Source organism: Lepidochelys olivacea (genome assembly GCF_965140295.1).
Source record: "Lepidochelys olivacea isolate rLepOli2 genome assembly, chromosome: 8".
Classification (NCBI taxonomy): domain Eukaryota; kingdom Metazoa; phylum Chordata; order Testudines; family Cheloniidae; genus Lepidochelys; species Lepidochelys olivacea.
In genome coordinates this window covers 97,629,402-97,650,722 of record NC_140418.1, presented here as the reverse complement: position 1 = coordinate 97,650,722, position 21,321 = coordinate 97,629,402, and the positions used below count along the sequence as shown (strand labels likewise).

At 40.7% G+C, this 21,321-nt stretch overlaps 1 protein-coding gene across 11 annotated transcripts in view; it reads right to left on the bottom strand.

Moving 5' to 3' along the window:
* Window positions 1–21,321, bottom strand: part of TUT4 (terminal uridylyl transferase 4) — a 72,773-nt gene that overhangs the window by 6,085 nt on the left and 45,367 nt on the right. For 8 of the 11 annotated variants that reach the window (XM_084636143.1, XM_084636149.1, XM_084636151.1 and 5 more), the window contains 13 exons: window positions 20,297–20,447; window positions 18,620–18,706; window positions 16,342–16,445; window positions 15,912–16,169; window positions 15,168–15,257; window positions 10,840–10,953; window positions 9,636–9,713; window positions 9,057–9,234; window positions 8,628–8,675; window positions 8,451–8,533; window positions 5,411–5,526; window positions 4,369–4,529; window positions 365–465 (listed from right to left, as the gene is read on the bottom strand). In XM_084636143.1, the coding sequence (XP_084492269.1) occupies window positions 365–465; window positions 4,369–4,529; window positions 5,411–5,526; window positions 8,451–8,533; window positions 8,628–8,675; window positions 9,057–9,234; window positions 9,636–9,713; window positions 10,840–10,953; window positions 15,168–15,257; window positions 15,912–16,169; window positions 16,342–16,445; window positions 18,620–18,706; window positions 20,297–20,447 (1,569 nt within the window). The remainder of the gene's footprint in view (window positions 1–364; window positions 466–4,368; window positions 4,530–5,410; window positions 5,527–8,450; window positions 8,534–8,627; window positions 8,676–9,056; window positions 9,235–9,635; window positions 9,714–10,839; window positions 10,954–15,167; window positions 15,258–15,911; window positions 16,170–16,341; window positions 16,446–18,619; window positions 18,707–20,296; window positions 20,448–21,321) is intronic. The other 3 variants (XM_084636153.1, XM_084636144.1, XM_084636145.1) reach the window with 1 other exon arrangement.

Genomic DNA, 21,321 nt, shown 5'->3' with positions numbered 1-21,321 from the left:
AGTTGAGCTGTGCTCTAGTTCAGATTTAGTTTTATCTATGTGTATTTCTAGTGAGCTCATCTCTATGATAACTAGGCACAAAGCCTCTTAGTTTAGTCTGACCGGTAGCAAGGCCGGCCTTTAAGAACTGCTGGTTGCCCAGAATGAAGCTTGCCACAAGCGGTCTCTAAATGACAATGCATGGCAAACCAGATATCAGTTTCAGTAGCTGGTACTGTTGAGTAAATGCACTGTTGTCATTATAAAAACCAGAAGTCATTCAGAGCAATTAGTGCAAACATTTTACTAGCTCAGACCAGGTTTGCTGGTTTCATTATAATTAAAAGTATTTTATTTTAAAACTTTCAAGCTAATTGGAACTTACACATTCTGACGGTTGTCTGGTACGTAATGGTCGTTCCACTTGTTGTTGAACTGACCCTGTCACTAGCTGTGCATTTACCAGGCTTCGGACCAACTGGGCACCTAAACAAGAAAATATCATAAACAGAAGTTTTAATATAAAATCAAGAGACTATGCATTCTAAGAGACTAAGAAAAGCTATCCTGGGTCAGACCAGTGCTCCATCTAGCCCAGTATCCTGTCTTCTGACAGTGGTCATTGCCAGACGTTTCAGAGGGAATGAACAGAACAGGGCAATTATCAAGCAGTCCATCCCCTGTCATCCAGTCCCAGCTTCTGGCAGTCAGAGGTTTAGGGATCCCCAGAACATGGGGTTGCATCCCTGACCATCTTGGCTAATAGTGACTGATGGACCTATCCTCCATGAACTTATCTAATTTTTGCACTCAGTTAGACTTTTGGCCTTCACATCATCCCCTGGCAATGAGTTCCAAAGGTTGACTGTGCATTGTGTGAAGAAGTATTTCCTTACATTTGTTTTAAACCTGCTGCCTATTTATTATACCGGGGGATCACTCGTTCTTATGTTATATGAAGGGGTAAATAAAGTTACCTATTCACTTTCTCCACACCATTCATGATTTTATAGACTTCTATCATGCCCCCCCCCCCCCCAGCTGTCTCTTTTCTAAGCTGAACAGTCCCAGTCCTTAACCTCTCCTCTTATGGAAACTGTTCCATACTCCTAATCATTTTTGTTGCCCTTCTCTGTACCTTTTCCATTCTAATATATCTTTTTTGAGATAGGATGACCAGAATTGCAAGCAATATTCAAGGTGTGAATTACCATGGATTTATGTAGTGGTATTATGATATTTTCTGTCTTATCTACCCCTTTCCTGATGGTTCCTAACATAGTTAGCTTTTTTGGCTGCTGTTGTACATTGAGCAGATGTTTACAGAGAACTATCCATGATGTCTCCAAGATCTCCTTCTTGACAGGTAATGGCTAATTAAATCTCCATCATTTTGGATGTATAGTTGGAATTATTTTTTCCAATGTGCATTACTCTGTACTTATCAACATTGATTTTCATCTGCTAGTTTGTTGCCCAGTCACCCAGATTAGTGAGATCCCTCTGTAACTCTTCACAGCCAGCTATGGACTTAACTATCTTGAATAACACTAAGCAAAGGACCAGGAGCCAGAAACTCCTGAGTTCTAATCAAAACTCACTGTATGGGTTTAGGTATATCACTTAATCTCATTAGCCTTGTCTACAGCAGAAAATTTATCCATTAATGAAAACAGGTGTTAGCAATGAGTGCAACACAACTGGCCGTTTAACCTTGTTCTGAGCAATATGAATGCTCATGTAAACAAGACTCCTTATCTAGAAGACATGGAAGCCCCGTCTAAATCAGAGCTTCAAGAATTGCTACCAGCAGTGGAACTTTACCAGCATTAGCATCATTGGGAAATTTTTGCCAAAAAACCCTAATGCAAAAAATGGGGTAAACATTTTCAAAAGCAACTCTGAAACATAGGAACCTAACTCCTTGATTTTCAATAAGACTTTGGCTCCAAAGTCAGTTTTTAAAATAGGATCTAGGCTCCTAAATGATTTAAGTGCTTTTGAAAATTTTAGTCAAGGCCTTTGTGGGATTATATTTACCTAAATCAGAGGGATGCTGGAGGGTTAATGTTTGCAAAGCACTTTCAAGAGGAAATGCACTACATAAATGTGAAGTATTGTCATTTATTATTAAATGCATCAATCAGGGAATGAAAGGCATTTAACTATAAAACTTTGGATGGGGAATCAAATATGATATTCTGAAACTAAGACTAGAAACTAGACTACTTACATAATGGTTTTTAGGCAAGTCAGGCAGAAATTGTTGTAAATTATTAAGACACTTAAAAAATCTATTCTAATGTCAATCACTGTTTTATGTAAGGGTTGCTCTGCCTGCCATTTTTTCTGAAATTTTAAACCACTGATCCCCATTCCTCCCTCTGCAAATCGCAGCATAGGAAGTCTCATTCTAAATACCTCTCCACTCTAACAGTATTTTTGCCTCATACAGCAGAACCTTCACTTTCAGAGGGATCCATGAAGCAGCAGACAGCGTGTGGAACAGTCTATTACAGCAGTTAATTAGAATTAGCATTTTTTTTCTTTGCTAGTCTAAAAAGCAAGATATTCTGTGGGTTCATAGAATTTGGTATTGTCAAAACAATGTGTGACAGCACTTTGTAATGTCACAGAGAGACAAGGACACAAACTCTTACCAAGGGATACTGTAAGTGGTCTTGTGAATGATATATACAGGCAATACAAAGAACTAGTCCATGATACTAGTCCATGTGCTGGCTAAAGAGCAGGGCTGTAGTAAGACTAACTGAGGCCTGGACCCACCACAATTTCAGCACAGCTATATCGCTCTCCCCATTCAAAGACCTTGTCTACACAGAAACTTAGTGCAGGATAAATACGTGTAAATCTGTAGTGCGCTAGCTTGCCATGCACTGATTGGTCATGTGTACACTGCTTCTGAGCATTAAGCTCCATAGTGCACTTTGATGTATGTCAAAATGTATTAAGGAACTTTTAATGCAGGGTAACAGGATCCACATGGTAACATAGCGTGCATCAGGCTACTGCGCTGTACAGTCACATCCTGGGTTGCTGCGCACTAAGCCTCCACATAGACAAGCCCAAATAGAGACATCATCTCCCAACACTTTCCTCCTTACTCTTCCTTCCCAGCTCCTCTGGTTATCTACCCGTTTGGTGGTCTTGTTCTTTCCTCACTCCCAGTCCCCATACTCATACTATACTTAATTTCTCACTGCTTTATGCTGTTGGGCCCCTTCAGACCACTCAGTCATGTCCCAAGGATCCTCCCTTAACCCACTCTTGCCAAACAGTGAGAAACTACACTTTATCATTTCAGAAAGAGATATGCAAGGGAGCCTGAAGATATTATTTAAGAGAGGTGTATGACCAAAACCCTGGATCCAAACACCATTGCACTCTAAAGGATTTTGGATTTCAACTTTACATCTTAGACCCACCTCCAACTATAAAGCACTTCAACACAGAAAAAGGTATATAATTTAAAAGTATGTTTATTTGTGAGAAGAGAGAAATAAAAGCTAGTGTTAATTAAACCGCCATACCCTTCCTGTCTTCACTATAATGGAATGCACTTTCACACAGCAAGGCTCTGAGTGCAACCCCCCCCTTATTAAATTAAACACACATTTTTTTAAATTTAATACCATTATAAATTCTGGAGGTGAAGTGGGGTTTGGGGTGGAGGATGACAGCTCGCGACGCCCACATATTAACCTCACAACCCCCTGAGGGGTCACGACCCCCAGTTTGGTCTCAATGAACAAGAGCTAGGATCCCTGCCCCCCGTTGTGGCTGCTTTGAGCTGGTCATGCAGCATAAAATACTTCAGGATTCTGTTTACATAGGGGAATACCCAAAAGGGATTAAGCTGGTGCAGCTGACTCTAAACCAGCCAATCCTGGCCCTTCCAACGTGGTGTAGGGTGGGTAGGCCAGCGGCATAGCCTAACATGCTAAATCCTTAGCCAGCAAAGCAGACCCTTCAATAGCCGTTCCTGGTGGCATAATTTACAGCAGCGCTTAGGTTGCTTTAAATTATGCTGGGGTCCAAAATACCTCCCCAACTTTTCCAGGATCAAGAGAGTGGAAAGGTGACTTAGATATACCTTTTTCCATCCATTCACTGTGTCTTATGATGAACTCAGCATATCTGGACTCAAGAATCTGGTCCAAAGATTCTAAAGCTTGAGCAACATCCCTTTTGGAGAAAAGAGGTGCTTAAAATGAAGCTTGTGTTGACAGACAGTGGGTGTCTTGTGCTGCAAATGTGAGAAGGTGTAATGCTGAGGAGGGTGGTGTAGAAACCCAAATAGAATAGAATAGCCTCAGAACTTTCTAATGACAACAACAGAAACCGTTATAGATGAGACCGCTTGTTTACCTGGCACGCTGTTATTTCTCTGTCGAGTTTGTTTGAATTCAGGACAATCCCTTCGAACATGTCCCACATCCCCACAGATGAAACATCTCTTCTCTCTAGTCTCTCTATCCTCTTCCTTCACTTCTTTTTCATCGTCTTTCTCATTCTCCTTCTTCTTCAGCCTACATGGTAAAGTTTATTAACACTGGTTAATAAGTTTATTAACACTGGTTAATGATGTTTATTAAAACATCATCTGTACAATTCTACAATTCCTATGCCCAGGAAGGAATATCATGACCAACATATGTACTGGAACACAACTACCCCAGAGCCCACAGGGAAACACTTTCCAGAGCCTGGGCTGGTTAAGGAACAGCTTGTAGTAGAGTCAGTGAACTCAGTTTCTGTTGGATGGTGGAGGTGCTACAGCACAAGGTATTCTCAGGAAGAATACATTAGCATCCTGGTCCTGGCCCAGCAACAGCACTGATGGGTGCAGCACAAAGCAGTTGAGCACTGACAGAAGAAATGGCAAACTGGAATTAATGTGAGGAATAAGAAACAACCTTTCTTTAAGCTGCACTGTTTTTTCATCATAAGCAATACAATAATCCACTGTAATAGTTTATACAGTTGTACACTTTAAAGTCATGTGGTAAAACGTAGTCCCCCTCCCAAAGCTTACAATCTAAATAGACAGTGTATTGACAAAGGCTGGAGGACTGCTTGCAATGAAGAGCAGATGATAATACTGGTGTTTAGCACATATCTTGTTAGTTCAACCATGCATGTGTGTGCACGTTCTTTCAGGAGAGCACTGGGAACTGGTTGTGGTTAGTCATACAGCTTGGGCAAGGCAAAAAGGGGGTGGGAAGGTGAGGTCAATGGACTCTTAAGAAGGATAATGGGAAGCTTTGATAAGAAATACGCTGTACTCTCTGTAATATGTTTTTCTTATCTGCATTGAACATGCAAGCCATGAAAGTCCTCCTCAGTTAATATGATGATCGGAATTAAATAAATTTTAATGTAAGATGTCTGCTTCATGTATTTTACCCACCTTCTCCTTTTCGGACAGTCTTTCATGTAGTGACCAATTTTTCCACAGACACGACAGCATCTATCATTGGGTGCCAGCTCCCCATCTGTCAACACTTTGGAATCAAAGAAGTATTCCTGCAGACAAGTATCAGACTTTTACACTACAGAAGTTATTCATTTATTAATTTACAACAGCCAGAGAGGACAGATAAATCAGATTGTCCCAAAGACCTAAAGTGGGGTGGCATGCTTTCATTTCCTACTCTCTCATGTTCGTTCTATGACAGACTCCACGCAGCCTTTAACTTACTCTAAGTTAAAGCCAAAATATGTGTTTTATAAAGAGAGCAGCTTGATCTACAGGAGTGAACGTAGTAACTCCCCTGTTATAATCAGAGCTCTGGGACAGACTCCCATTGTGAACTTGGGCAAATCATTTAACTCATCTGTATGAATGGGTGTGATCTGGAGGTGTGGGGATTAGTTGTTTATTAAAGTGCTTTGAATAAATAAAACATTATAATACCATAATTCATAGTATTTCCCTCATGTTAGGGTGCACAATTAGGGTGCATATGTTGACTTGGCCAACTTTTCTGTTAAATGTTGGATGAAACCTTGGGACAGACCACTGCAAATTGAAGAACATCCAAGATATTTCCATTTAGGTACTGGAGCATCTTGTTGAATGCCCTTGCAAACAATAAACTCAGATGCTGCTTGAGAGACAGTTGATTAATAATAATCTGTGAAGTGGTTATTACATAGACACACATACACTTAGTTCATTTTATTCCTCAAACACAAAAAACTAAGTCTAACATGCTAATTTATTACTTATTAATTGTATATATGCAACACCCAAAAACCCCAATCAGATCAGCACCCACTGGGCTAGACACTGTCTAAACACAGAGCAAGAGACAGACCCTCCCACAAACAGCATATGATGCAAGCTAAGACAAAATACAAGCGAGTATAACCAACAAATGGAAAGAGTGGAGGAAGGAGGACCATGGTAATTGTGATAGCCATATTTATTTACATATACCAGTTATATGTCCAATTTGCAGATTTTGAAGGTGAGGGTTTTTTTGTTTTTTTTAAAGATATAAGCGAACAGTAAGGTTGAGATTTTCAAAAGCACCTAAGTGACTTAGGAGCACAAGTTCTATTAATAATTAATGGAACTTGCACTCCTAACTCACTTGCTTTTGAAAATCCCTTCTTATCTAAATAATCCCATCTGGCCACCTGCTTAGCTATTATTTCAGGGGTGGGCAAACTACAGCCCATAGGATTGCCAACACGGTGGTGCCGCAGGCCCCGTGCCACTCCCGGCACCACGTCCCTACGGTCCCTGGTGGGGAGCGGGGCGAGGGGGGCTGCAGGCTCTGTGTGCTGCCCTCGCCTGCAGGCACCACCCTGTGCAGCTCCCATTGGCCAGGAACGGGGAACCGTGGCCAGTGGGAGCTTTGGGGGAGGTACCTGCAGACAAGGGCTGCAGGGACTTGGTGCCGGCTGCTTCCGGGAGCAGCGTGGGGCCAGGTCAGGCAGGAAGCCTGCCCTAGCCCCGGTGCGTGCCACTGTCACCCTGGAGCTGCTCCAGGTAAGCAACGCCAGGCCGGAGCTCGCACCCCGAACCCCTTCTGCACCCCACCCCCTACCCTGAGCCTCCTGCCACACCGTGCACCCCAAACCCCTGCCCTCAGCCCCAAGCCGCACCCCTCCTGCGCCTCAACCCCCTGCCTTGAGCCCCCAACCCGCTGCTGCACCCCACACCCCTCCTGCACCCCAACTCCCTGCCCTGAGCCTCCTGCTGCACCCCATGCACCTCAACCCCCTGCCTTGAGCCTCCAACCCCCGCCGCACCCCACCTTCACCCCAACCCCCTCCTGCACCCCAAGCCCCTTCCCTGAGCTCCCTCGTACACCCCGCACCCCTCCTGCTCCCCAACCCCTTGCCCTGAGCCCCTTCCTGCACACCGCACCCCCTCCCACACGCCAACCCCCTGCCCCAGCCCTACATTCGTGGCCCTGCATGTAATTTCCCCACCCAAATGTGGCCCTCAGACCAAAATGTTTGCCCACCCCTGTATTATTTCAAGGTTTTTCAAAGATGTTGTTTGTTTTCTGTCTAAGATACAGGTGTTTCAGCTAAGACCCTTCCTTGGGGTGTAAACATCAGTCTGCAAGCACAGGTTCTTTGAAATACTGATCGCTTAATGGGAATGGATTTCTGATAGTGGTTTACAGTGGACAGTACACGTTCTACTGGTTAGGCTTGAAAAGTTTATTTTCTTAATGAGCAACCAGTCATTACCACTGAGTGTAGAAATTAATAATACTGGGTATGTGCAAAGCCTGATGCGATTGTTCCTTCTATTTAGCAACTAATTCAGACTATCACCAAAGTTCTTAAAGCCTTTAGTGTGTTTTAAAGCTGATTAAGCAAAAAGTCTTCTGACTGCTTTGGCAAGAAAACTAGTATTGATCATTATTTTAAGGATTCACACTCAATTTTTGCTCCTAGATAAAATCTAGGATTCTCTTCCCTTTTGATGATGTATTTTGTAAATTAGAGCTGCTTAGCACATAGCTGGAGAGCCAAATGCTGCTCCCTGTCTGTAAGTCTAAGACAAGAACAAAGCTCATCAGCTTCACATTTTTATTGCTGAGGAACTCAAGCAATAAGCAAATTTTATTTGTTTATCAAATAAAATATAATGATAATGGTTATGTGTGTACTCTTTTTTTTTAAATAAAAAAAGTTATAAAAATCTACATACAACTCAGGTGCTTCTGGGAAGTTGCCAGTGCAGTACTTACTATTACAAAGGGTTTGATCTACTACATAGCTCCCTTCTCTGAGAATGCTGAAAATACCTGCTGGTCTGTTTCTATATGCCTAGTACTCAGCCTTCTATCCAGTTGTACCTTTTTTATTCAGTTTATGCATGAGTGCATGTCACACAGATTTGAAAGAAGCCAAGAGAATGCACCACTGATAGATATAGGAAAGGAAACTATACTAAAGCTTAAGACACAAAGAGAACTTACAGCTTCTCTTCCCAGGATTGGATAGAATGGGGTACCAAACAGTTTTCTCCCATTGATGAATGCCTTCATTATGAAATTGGTCACTAATGAAGAGAAGGTAAAATCATTGGAAGACAAAAGAAAGGCACTTTGCTTTAGAAATTAGTAAGAGCTCTGTAGTAGGAATAAATATCTTACTTTTTCTGGAGACTCCAGCACCAAGATTATGATTCAAGTCAAAAGGATCTAAGGGAAGGAAGAAAAATATCCAAGAGTGGGCAAAATATGTTGCAGCATAAAATATTCTCTCACTTAATGTATCTATTTAAATGTGTATGGTCCCTTATTACATATACCTATAGGTGGGAGCAGAGCAATTTTTTGGTTATTGATTGCAATGGGTGTATCAATTGATTGCAATAGATGTGAATTATGTACAGAAGAAATATTAAAAGTTAGGGGTCTATTGTCCCATCTACGTATGCTGTAGGATTTGCAAACCAAAGTCTCATCATCATTAATGGAAGTTCCCCATGTAAAGATCCTGTGCATCAATGGGAGATCAGATCCCCAAGCACGTATTCATGGTTTTGTTGCATAACAGAACAGAAATTCAACAAAAGGTACCTTCAATGGCAATGCATTTGGATGTCCACTGTTTCTCAAAGGTGGTTAGTAGTTTCTTCTGCCGAATGCTGATCACATATTCTTTGAAGTCAAATTCTTCAGTGTAGAATCGCAGCAACCCTAACCAGAGTTCTCCAAGTGACTCGGTGTTCTTTCCAAGTGAAGGCAAACGCTTCTTCTACATGCAATTTAAGACACAGTTCATATAGGTACAATTAATCAAATACTTTCCCCCACAAACTACACATCTTAATAAGGGGCTTGTCTACATGAAAAAGTTATACCTGTATAAACTAAGCCACAACTTTAAATGGATATTTTTATACTGCCATAACTCCCCAGGTGGACATTTATTCCAGTACAAGAGTGCCTTTTTCTGCTTTAACTTATGTTGCTTTGGAAGCAAGTTTGGGGTTTTCGGTTTAGCTTACTCTTATACTGGAGTATGAGTATCTACACAGGGAGTTATAACAGTATAATCATCACAATTTAACTATGCTGGTATAACTGGTAAAACTCTCCCATGTATTCAAGTAATGGTTTTATGTTTTAGTGAGTATTTTGGAATTGGAACATTACCAGCTCTTCCATGTCATCAAAGAAAAAGGCATTCCACCCATCAACCATTCTCTGTGGAATCTGTTTTCCATCAAATATCTGCAAAAACACAAGAACAGTTATTTTCCTCGTGTTCACTGCCACCTTGGGTTTAAGTAATCATAAAACAGTGACAGTTTTGCTGCGAAGACTCTTGCAAGAACAGCTTTCTATTTCAGTATTAGTTTGAAAGGTGCTTGGCATTACATGGAAAACATTCAAATGCATTTTACCTAAAGGCAATTCTGCTCATCTATCAAATATTTCATGTATTTTAATTTCTTTGTTCCTTAGAACTAAGAAAATGTGCATAAAATCCTCCCACCTGGTTGCAGTCAGCTGCTCTTTCCTATTAAGTCTCTAAATTAAGAGAGACCATAGCTGGCCTCACCCATCATGACTTTAATTTGGATAGGCCAAAGGGAGACTCAGCTGTTACTTAAATACAGCCCCAGAAGTAGCAGTATTAGACCATTAAAGTAGTGGCAATGAAGTAATGGTCTCAAATAGAGTGACTCAGCCAGAGTTCCTCTTTTATGCAAAAGAGGAAAAGGCAGATAGATCTGAGAATTATTCCTATCAGGGAGCTCCAGAGAATGTCAACGTTTCAGGGAAAGGCAGATGGCTGAATAAATGCAGTTTGCCTCACCTTAAACAATAATGGAGGTATATAATGTTATTTTATTAGTAAAATTTCTTAGCATTTATGTAACACAATCTTCAAAGCGATAGAAACATTAATTGTTCCAACACCTTATCAGGTAGGAACATAAACATCACCCTTCTTTTGCAGATGACGAAGCTGAAGAGCATTTGAGTAATATGCCCAAAGTCATAGAGCAAGTCAATAGCAGAGCTGGAATTAGAACTCAGGACTTCTAACCTGGACCATCATTACACCTCCTTGCTGACTGAATCCTCTTTCTCTTGATTGTACAAACACCATAATTTGACCAAAACCCAAGAAAGTGAATGCGGTAGCACATAACCAGGTCCAAAATACATTCCTGGTTTTGCTGCTGTTTTCTTTTTAAGTGTTACTTACAAAGTAAAAGTTAGAAAATGGATGATGAAAAGAGGCCCAGGATTTTCATTTGCACCCAATACCCCTAGGACAAAAAACTCTCAAATCTGACTTGAAAAAACAATGCCATTTTTTCCATTACATCTTTTCCTGAAAACCTACCTCCTGAAGAACTGGGATAACTGGGGGATTTCTCTGTTGCAGAAAGTACAACACCATAAGGATATAGGCATATGAAGATAGGCTTCCTCTGGATGCATCTCCAATGTCGCAACGCTGGACAAAATACATTTTGAACAAAGCACTGAATAAAAATTAAATGACAAGGTATTTAACTCTGTGAACTATGGAAATGAACCAAAACTCAGTTACTGTTTCAGAATTAAAAACTGTTTAATGAAGTCTGAAAGATAACTATCAACAAATTTAGAGAGAGACACTGTCAAGTAGTTTAGGAACAAAATTTGACCAACTCACAAAGCTTCAATGATCTGATGGGAAAATGTCTTCCAAATTCTATGGCCCAAATTTTCCAAAGCAGCCTCTAAAATTGGGCAGTTTTTGATATCCAGCTCAATTCAGTTCCAAAACTTCTATGTTGTGAAACCAACATTTTCCTAACCTTACGTTAACAAAGATGCTTCCATATTTTTAGTTTTATTTTTTATTTTAAATTTTTATTTTAATGATTTTGATGTGAAGTTAGTTATTTTCCTGTGGTATTTGCAACTTACTTAATTGTTACATTACACTAGTGTATAATACCCGCTAAATGTGAAACCAGCTAGCCTACTTTCATTGCCTGGGCTCTATGAACATCACACATAAATGGTGAATTACCTTATTAAAATTGAAAAATGTATAATTTATTATGGTTTTATTAGTCACAGATATGGACATAAGATTTTATGAAACATATCAATTTTAATCTGGCAAATTCCCTTTAAAATATTTTGAAAATATAGATGATTGCTTTGCTGTAAAAAAAAAAATCTTCTTTAGCTATATATTAACTGTAACTATTATCAAAATGGAAGACATTTATTAACCTGGTCTGGAAAAATGAGAGCAGTATTTTGTGCTACTTACTGACCCCTGAGCTCACATGCTAACATACAGATGTGCTTTTAAACTCTGTTCCCATGTCTAGCATACAAATAACTCTTATTGGCAGTTCACTTTACTCTAAATACATACACACAATGCAGTGCAATTTTAACAGCCTCTTATTAGGGCTGTCAATTAATTGCAGTTAATGCCTGCGATTAACTGAAAACAAAATTAATGTGTTAATTTTTTTAACACGTTAATCACATACCTCTGGGCGAGGAGGAAGGTATGGGCGGCGGGGGGCTGAAGCGCTCTAGGGGCGGCAGAGGGGCTGAAGTCGCAGCTCCACGGGCAGCGGGGAGCTGAGACCCCAGCCCGCAGCCCCGGTGGCAACGGGGAGTGAGGGAGGGCTGAAGCTGCAGCTCCAGGGGCGGCAGAAGCCACAGGAGATGGGTGGGCCTGAAGCCACTGCTCCGGTAGGCAGTGGGGATGGGGGCCTGAAGCCACTGCTACGGGGATAGCGGGGACCAGAGCCCCGCATCCCGAGAAGGGCTGAAGTCTGGTGTCCCCCACCCTGAGGGGGGTTTAAGCCTAGCGGCCCCCATCCCAAAAGGGGGTTTAAGCCCCTCACCCTGAGCGGGGCAAAGGTGTGGGGGGGGGGACAATTTTTTCGGGGGGGGGCAAACATTTTTTTTTTTCGTCAAAATGGGGTCACCATCACAAAAAGTTTGAGAAACATTGCCATGGAGAACAGAGGCCTGGCAAACTCAGCGTCCCTGCACCAGCCTCCCCTCCCCTGCCGCATGCCAAATACCTGAAGTAAAAATCCACCCTCCCTTGTATACAAGAGCTAAGTCAGCTAAAGGGAGTCATGTAAAAATAATAATACCCCTCTACCCCAATATAACGCAACCCGATATAATGCGGGTTCACATACAACACGGTGAAGCTCCGACATGCTGCTCTGAGCAGCGTGTTAAGGGGGCCAGGCCAGGGCCGAGGGGTTGGATAAGGGGCAGAGGGTCTCGAGGGCGGTCAGGGGCTCCCCGCACCCCCAGGGTCTGGGAGGCAGGAGCCGTGAGGGGGCACTTTTGGGGGCCCCATAGTCCCAGAGTGGCCCAGGTGATTAGCAGGGGGCCGGAAGCAGCCTGCTCTGCTTCCCTTGCCCCAGCCCCAACCGTGTCGCTCGGGGGCAGGGGCTTGGGGGAAGGGATCCCCCCCGCAGTCACCAGCAGCAGAGCAGCCCGGTCCCAGCCCACTCCACTCTGCCAGCTCCCAGCCGCTGTGCTCCGCTTCCCGCCGCATGTGAGTGCAGGACCTTTCCCCACCCCCCAGCGACACGGCTGGGGAAGGGGTAAGGAAAGCGGAGCGGGCTGGGGCTGCGTTGCTCCGCTTCCCACCGCAGGTGAGTGCAGAGGACGTCCTTTCCCCAAACTCCCTGCACTCACCGGTGGCAGGAAGCAAAGCAGCCCGGCCCCAGCCCGCTCCACTCCTCCAGCTCCCAGCTGCAGTGCTCCGCTTTCCACCGCAGGTGAGTACAGGGGGCATCCTTTCCCCAAACTCCCCGCACTCCCCGGCGGTGGAAGCGGAGCACCGCGGCTAGGAGGTGGCAGCGGAGTGAAGCAGGCTGAGGCTGCGTTGCTCCGCTTCCCGCCACTGCCAGTGAGTGCCTGTCAGGAGGCGGAGCATGTGGATAGGGGTCGGAGCAGTCAGGGGACAGGGAGCAGGGGGGTTGGGTAGGGGGTGGGGTCCTGGGGGTGATTAGGGACTGGGTCTCTGAGGGGGTGGTCAGGGAACAAGGAATAGGAGGGGCACCAAAGCAAGTTCAATATAACATGGTCTCACCTATAACGTGGTGGGATTTTTTGTCTCCGGAGGACCGCAACCCGATATATATCGTTATATCGGGGTAGAGGTGTAATAATAATTCTACATTTATAAGTTCAACTTTCACGATAAAGAGATTGCACTACACTACTTTTATGAGGTGAATTGAAAGACATTTCTTTTATCTTTTTTACAGCGCAAATATATGTAATCAAAAAATAATATAAAATGAGCACTGTACACTTTGTAGTCTGTGTTGTAATTGAAATCAATATATTTGAAAATATAGAAATCATCCAAAAATATTTAAATAAATGGTATTCTATTATTGTTTAACAGTGCAATTAAAACTGCGATTAATTGCAATTCATTTTTTTAATCACTTGACAGCCCTAGTAAATATTAATCCAAATTCTTTGTTATTAATAAACACATCACACCTTCCACTATCCCAATTTTGACAGACAGGGAAACGGAGGCAAAAGGATTTAAGTGATTTGCAGGCCAGAGGAGGAGTGTCCCAGCCAGAGAAAGTCAGGAATTCCAGGCTTTCAGTCTTGGGCTTAGACCCTATCCCTCTCTCAGTTCCCATTGTGCTCTTCCAAAGAATGTAAATACAGAGTCTAATCCCCACTTGTGAATTAATTATTAGCATAAGTGATAATACACTGGACAAATGACTATCACATTCTGGAACAAAGTCAGAAGTATATTTCAATTATCTCAAGGGACAGCAGTACATTAACAGCTTGTATTATGGTACAGCTCTGAAGCAATAATAAAACAAATTCCGCTAGTCTTTTCATGAAAATCCATTCATGTAGTTAATTAAATAATGTAGAGCAAATAAAGAGATAGTGTTTCAGTCAACAAACAAAGAGGCTGCATGCCAAGTCATTTACAGAGCCACATACCATTTATCTCCAAGATCTCCCTGCATAAAAAAACAATTTCTATTACGCTTTTCTGCATGATTATAGGGGAAAGAAATAATATTTTTTTTAGCTAGAAAAAATACCATCTGGATGCACAGTGCATTCTGATTCCCAATTATATTGTTAAGCTTTTTTGTTGGTGTAGCTGGCTTGAGTTAAGGAAATTAAAACCTACTTTTTCAGAATATCAGCTTTCCATCGAACACAAACAGTTCAACAGCCAACAGAGAGCATTTAGGCCAATTTCTGCTCTGGAATATGTTTGCAACTTCACTGGCTTCAATGGGAACTCACTGTACATACCTGAGGACAAAATCTGGTTCTAAGAGCTTGTCTACATGAAGCGGCAATGCGCTCTAGAGGGGTGTGATTTCTAAAGAATACTATGGAAGATTAGTTTGTGCCAGCAGGGTCTACACAGGCCATTTAGTGCACTTTAAAAGTCACACTCTTCTAGTGCACATGTATAGACATGCCCTAAGGCTTGAATATGCCCATACACAGCCATTCAGAAGGTAGCATCTTAATTCTCAGATTAAGAAGATTCCGCTTGTCTCATTTCTAGCTGGCATCAGCATCATGTAAGCTCTTTGGGACAAGGACAGTCTAGCACAGTGCATAGTGCTATACAAATAATAAATATTGATAAAGTCATGTTGTACTGTATCTTTATACTACCTTAGCAAAAACTTTCATTGTATATCCCAAATATTGCACTCTAGGATCAATAGCTGCATACGTAGCCAGCATTCTTGTGTTATGCTGTGCCTGGAAAACAGAAAAGTATTAGACATAGTTTAAAATGGTACAGCTTGCAGTTCAGACATGGGGATGTAGAGAGCCAAAATATACAGGGAGGCAAATTCTATGCTCAGTGACACCCATGCAACATTTCAGTGTGGTTGCAAGAACACAATTAAAGGCTGACTTCAGACCAGTATATATGTAAAAATTAGCACCTGAACACACCAGCTTGTTCAAAGATGGAGTCACTCAAAAACTGAGCGAATCTGGGGCAAATCCTGGTCTCTCCTTTGCTGGTCTGGAGGGGTCCACGGCAGGGAAAAGCTGTTTGTTTTCACAATGTAAGAAAAGAGCCAGAAACTGAAGGACACACAGGTTCCATTAAGCTGAAAGGCCACAGTGACTCCTCTGCAGCTCAAAAAAGGAAGGCCCCTCCACCACTGTGCCACAAAACTAACCAACTACCTGGGCTGGGCACTGGGGTGAGGATTTGGGACTATTTTAATTAAAATATTTTAAAAAATAGGATATGGTAGTTTCATTTCTAATTCAGAATTATTCCCTAGTAACTTTAATGCTATCTCCATCTTTTAGACGTCCAAGTATCACCACCTGTAGGCAAACTTTCCAAACAATCCTGCAAAGTATGCATTAGCTTTTACAGAAAGAGACACTTACTAGCGTATTGTATAAGCTGATGTCTCCCTCTAAGCCACTCCGTCTGTGTTCAAATTTTACTATAGGCACTTTGGCTGTTGTTATAGGCAAGATGTTTTTTAAACCTGAGGAGGCAGGATAAAATATTTCCATAAATGTTAAACATACAAATAGATACATGTAATTGTAAATATCATGTAGAGTACATTTAAAATACATACCTGGATGCTTTTTAAGAATTTTTGCCAAACCTTCAATTATTTCCTTACAATTTAGTTTCTAGAAAAATAAATAGCAAAATCTGAGCAATTAACTATGGATCCTCGCCCCACAAATTGAACAAATATTATATTATATTTCATGGAGTAAGTGAATGAAGGATCATAAATCTTTCCTCATTTTCAGTATAAAATGTAATTGCAACACGTATTTTCAAATATTGAACTCCCACCTCTGCATTTTCATGGCCTTCCAAGGTCATGCAGATATCCAGATCACTGTCCCGGAATCCAAATCCATTTTTTGAAGAGCCAAATAAGCACAGTCTGGCTTTGTCTAACCAAAAGAATAGACAAAAAAGTCACTTTTTTTGTAATATCTTTTGGCACTGCTTACTACTGGAAATTGTTTATTTGAGATGAGAGGCTGGACCCAATTTTGCATAATATATTTAATGGACTTTTAAATCAGTTTTTATTGGACACCTCTGACATCTCATGTCAAACAGAAGTAACTGGTACATTATTTTAATTTCTATGTGCAACTGACGAGAAATTAAAATGCAATTTTTGATGTGCCTGCTGTGTTAGGGACTTGGTAACTAATTATTACATATAAATTTCTACATGCATTAATTGGTTTTTTACTGTACAATACAGTTTTAACAGTTTTGAAAAGTATATAAGTACATGCAAAAAACTAGTCATAATACATGTTAATGACACCGATACTAAGGTATAGCTATTCGTACTTGATTCTTTGTGATTTTTTGGTTCGTGTATACTTCCCATGGTTTTGCAACTGTAGGGATATAGGCTGACAATAAACCAGGATGGTTTTAAACTGAGCTGGGATATTAGCATGAGCATTAGGCTCAAAGCAGGTGACCAAAAAGAATGCGATCATGAGAAAGAAGAGTTGTTGTGTTAAACTGGCAATGACCATTTGAAATACCAATGTTATCTTATTTAAGGTTGGGCTGCAGTAATAAAAATAAAACAAGGTAAATTGGGAACCAAGCGCAGTAAATAATTGGCTATGTAAGATACTGCTTCTTCTGGCTTTAGCTAAGGTCCGATAATTGGCAATGATATCACTTGTTTGTTAATGGGTATAAAAAGGTAAACTCAGAAGTTCATTGCTAATACCTGCCTGATCAAGTTGGAGCTGACAATATAGGTTTAAGCACCCCTGAGTTCAGCCCATTTGTAAGTGCCTTGATCAAACAGCTTATAAATGGTTTGTTGCTCTTTGGATGTAATAAATTGCTTATTTAGGCTTTATAGGCATGTTTAGAGCAATTGTAAACATATTATTGGGCTTTGGATGTAATAAAGGAATTTAAGGTTAAATTGTTGTTGTGGTAATAAATACAGGTAATAACCCTGTATAAATCATGATAATTCCAACAACAACATGAAAATTCCATTTTCTGTTACTAGGAAAGTTTGGTTGATTGGGATGTTTCTCTGTGCCCGTTAACCATAGTCTATGGTACAAGATACAAATAATTAAGCCAATGCAGTTCCTGAATGAAACTTTTTATTTCCATTTTGGGTTATTCATTTCCATTTTTGTTTGAAATTTATTTTCACTCACTTATTAATAAGCATGGTAATATAATTGAGAAGAATTTCTTTCTGAATGACCTGTTTTAGATCACTATAATTTGTTCACTTTGAAATCAGTGATAAGAAACTATGTCGATCAGCTCATGGCTACTTTCAAACCTTTGATGGAATCAGAAACCTTCAGTCTTAAGTTTTTGTGACAGAAAGATAGTGCCCTCAATCCTCAGCTGTCACCAATAAGCACAGGGCACAGCTGAAGAGTGGGGCTGCAAAAGCAGCATTCACAGCTACCTGATCTTGGGGCCAATTCTGGAAGAAAGAATGGTCTTCTGGGTAAGACAATAGACTGGAACTCAAGTGACCTGGTTCAATTCCTGATTGTGCTACAGACTCTGGGTGTGACCTTAGACAAGTCACTTAGTTTTTCTATGCCTTGGTTTCCACAATAGATATATATTGAGAATAATGTTTCCTACTTCATGGAAGTGATGCGAAGATAAAATCATTAGGATTTCAGAGGCACTCAAACACTATATTGACAGGGTCCATGTAAGTATATGGGCCACAATGCTACTCTAAACTATATGTAGTTGGCTACAGACCAATAATACTCTTTCCCTCCCATGGCATGCCTCCTGTGCTTGGGGTCAGCTCAAGGGTTTGGTTATGTCAACCTACATCATGAAGGCTTTTCCCCATGCTGGGGAGATGCACCAGTTGCCAGCATCACTGGGGCAGCACAAAGGGGCCAGAGAAGGGTTAAGGATTGAGTTTATATGTCTACAGGTACCTTTATATACACAGTCAAAGGGAAGATGCCACCATTTTAAAATAGACAAAGGAACAAAGAAAGACAGTTCTATATTAATGGGCTAGACAACTGGAATGAAGGGAGAAATTTTAACAACAAATGATAAGTGGTTACCTATTATTACATACCATTGTATTCTTTTCTAATAAATCTTTCCAAACTTGCCAGAATTTGTTCTCTGTTTTGTTGCTCAGAGAAAGGAGGTGATAATTCATCTGAGAAAAAAAAGTTAGACTCTGATGTAACATTCCACTACATTTTTGGCCCTAAATATCTGATTTTATGAATTAAAGTATTTGCTAATATTTATTCTCTTTGAATACCGATTTTTTTTTTTTTTAAAGTCTGACATTTTCTATGGTAGTTAGTACTGACTGCATTTTACTTTGGGACTTGATCCTGTTGTCATTACTCAGGCAAAACTCTTGGGAGCCAATAAGAGCTTTGCCTGAGTAAGAGCTGTGCAATCTGGCTAATACTGAGGGCTTGTCTATGGTAACAGTACTGCAGCTGCATCAGTGCAACTGTGCCGCTGTAGCATGTAGTGAAGCTCTCCCATCGGCATAGGTACTCTGACTCCCCAAGAGGCAGTAGCTACATCGACAGGAGAAGCCCTCACGTTGACATAGTGCTGTCTACACCAGGGGTTAGGTCAGTATAACTGCATCACTTAGGGGTGTGGATTTTCTACACCCCCGAGTAACGAAGTTATACCTGAGCAATGTAGTTATACCAACATAACTTGGTAGCATAGACCAAGTCTGCGGCCACATTGCTTACCGCACCAAATCTCTATTACTCCTGGGGGGATTCTGCATCAAAATATTAAAAATTCTGCCCCAAAAAATTAAAAAATGTGAAAAACTCTGCAAATTTTATTTGTCAAAATAATGCAATATAATCAGTATAATATATATAATAATATATAATGCAATATAAACCAGTTTCAATTGTTTTGGTAAGTTATTTAAATTACAATATAGAATAAAGTCACAATAACCATCAGCATTTCCTAAACACATGAAAGTTAAATTACAAATGCTTGGTAACTAATACCCTGCATTCCACTTATAATCCTGGATTTTCATTTAAATTAAATTACAGATCACCAAACAGCAATAAAAAAAAAAAGTAGAATGTCATTTTAAATTGCTCAGACTTTTACACATGAAAGTCGTACAGTTTTGCTAATCATTGTCCTGGACCTGGCTGAGTACTTTGGGAAGTGCTTGGTTCTGCTTGTCCTGACATTTTATTGACTGCTTGGTAAATGTTTTATTTGCGCCATGACAGTGATCAACGTCTCCCCCACAGGCACGCATGCCCAGCCTCCCTACCCGCACAGTGATTTGCCTTTCTGAGGCTGCTTCAGGCACGCTGGAACAGACACACTGTCCCCCTGCATACATCTTTTGCATTTTTCTGTGTGGGGGGCATGGAAATATGTAGACCATATGAATTCTACGTGCCTGCAGGTGTGCAGAATTCTGTCAGGAGTACTCCATGCACATTGGCTGCCTGTTCTCTCCAAAACCAATAATAACTGAAGATAAAAATTCTTGCTTATTTTGGGGCCAAATTCTTTGCCAGCATAACTCTACTGACCTCAAACTGTATGACAAAACAATATGGGCCAAATTCTGTTTCAGCTACATTACTGTACTTCCTCCCACTAAAGTCAATGGAGTAACCATCACATTAAAGGGAACAGAACTCGGCTCTACGGCTTTAATTTTTAGAAATTATGAATTACAGCCTATGAAGTGAAAAGTCCTACACTAGTCCAACAGTAATACTGTACTTACCAAAGCATCTCTTACACACTATATCAAGTATTTCCCGAAATCTGTTTGTCATTGGTGGTAGTGGTTTTAGATCAATTTTCTTAAAATCCTCTGGGCAGTCATTTTTGGAATGGCCATCACGTTTGCAGATGCTGCATACTATAGTTGGAGGCTATTAGAAGAAATAAAATAAACAAATTTTAAAATATTTCAATAAATGCATACTATTTCCATAGGAGTGTGGTGAGCAATAACAGCATTTATCTACAGAACAATAAAAGAACACCCCCCTTGACAAATCACCTTTAGCTCTTGCAGTGCACTACAGAGCTCAGGAATTCTGCCCCCAGAGGACAAAGGGAAAGGAGAGGGCCGAAGAGGAGGGAATCACTCTCCTACTGAAAACAAGAGCTTTTCATGAGGAGGAAGGGAACTAGCCTTCCTACTCCAAAATTGTATTTGCCACCAAGTATATGCACAATTAACCTCCTAGATAGCCACCCACTGACTGATCTGTTAAGGGTGATAAAAATGTAATGTTACAAGCCCAGTCATGTAGTACTTCTTTACAACCTTCTGCCCCATAATTCTCTCCTGATTCTAAAAGTCAAGGAGAATCGAAAAGATTGTTGGACAGAAATCTGATTGTTACCAGTGTCCCTTTAATAAATTGGACTTTTACAAAAAAAGTCTGAAATGACTAAAACATTTTAAAAATCAAAATGAGGAAATATACGTTTATATTACACAGCTATCACTCACAACAGATCTAGGCCCTTAGAAACTCCACTTTCATAACATGCTATATTATCATCTTTAATACCACATGTTATCTGACACTCTGAAATTACAATCAGACTGTTCTCCAGTCTAAGTGTCAAGAAAAGGTGGGAGTGGATAAAAATCAATGTTTCAAACAAAAATTAAATATATTTTTATTTAATTTAAATAAAAATTATTTTAAAAAAATTAAATCAGATTTTTTTATTTACATTTAATACAGGTTTATTTTTAGGGGGAAAAACTAGTTAAAATTAAATTTGAAA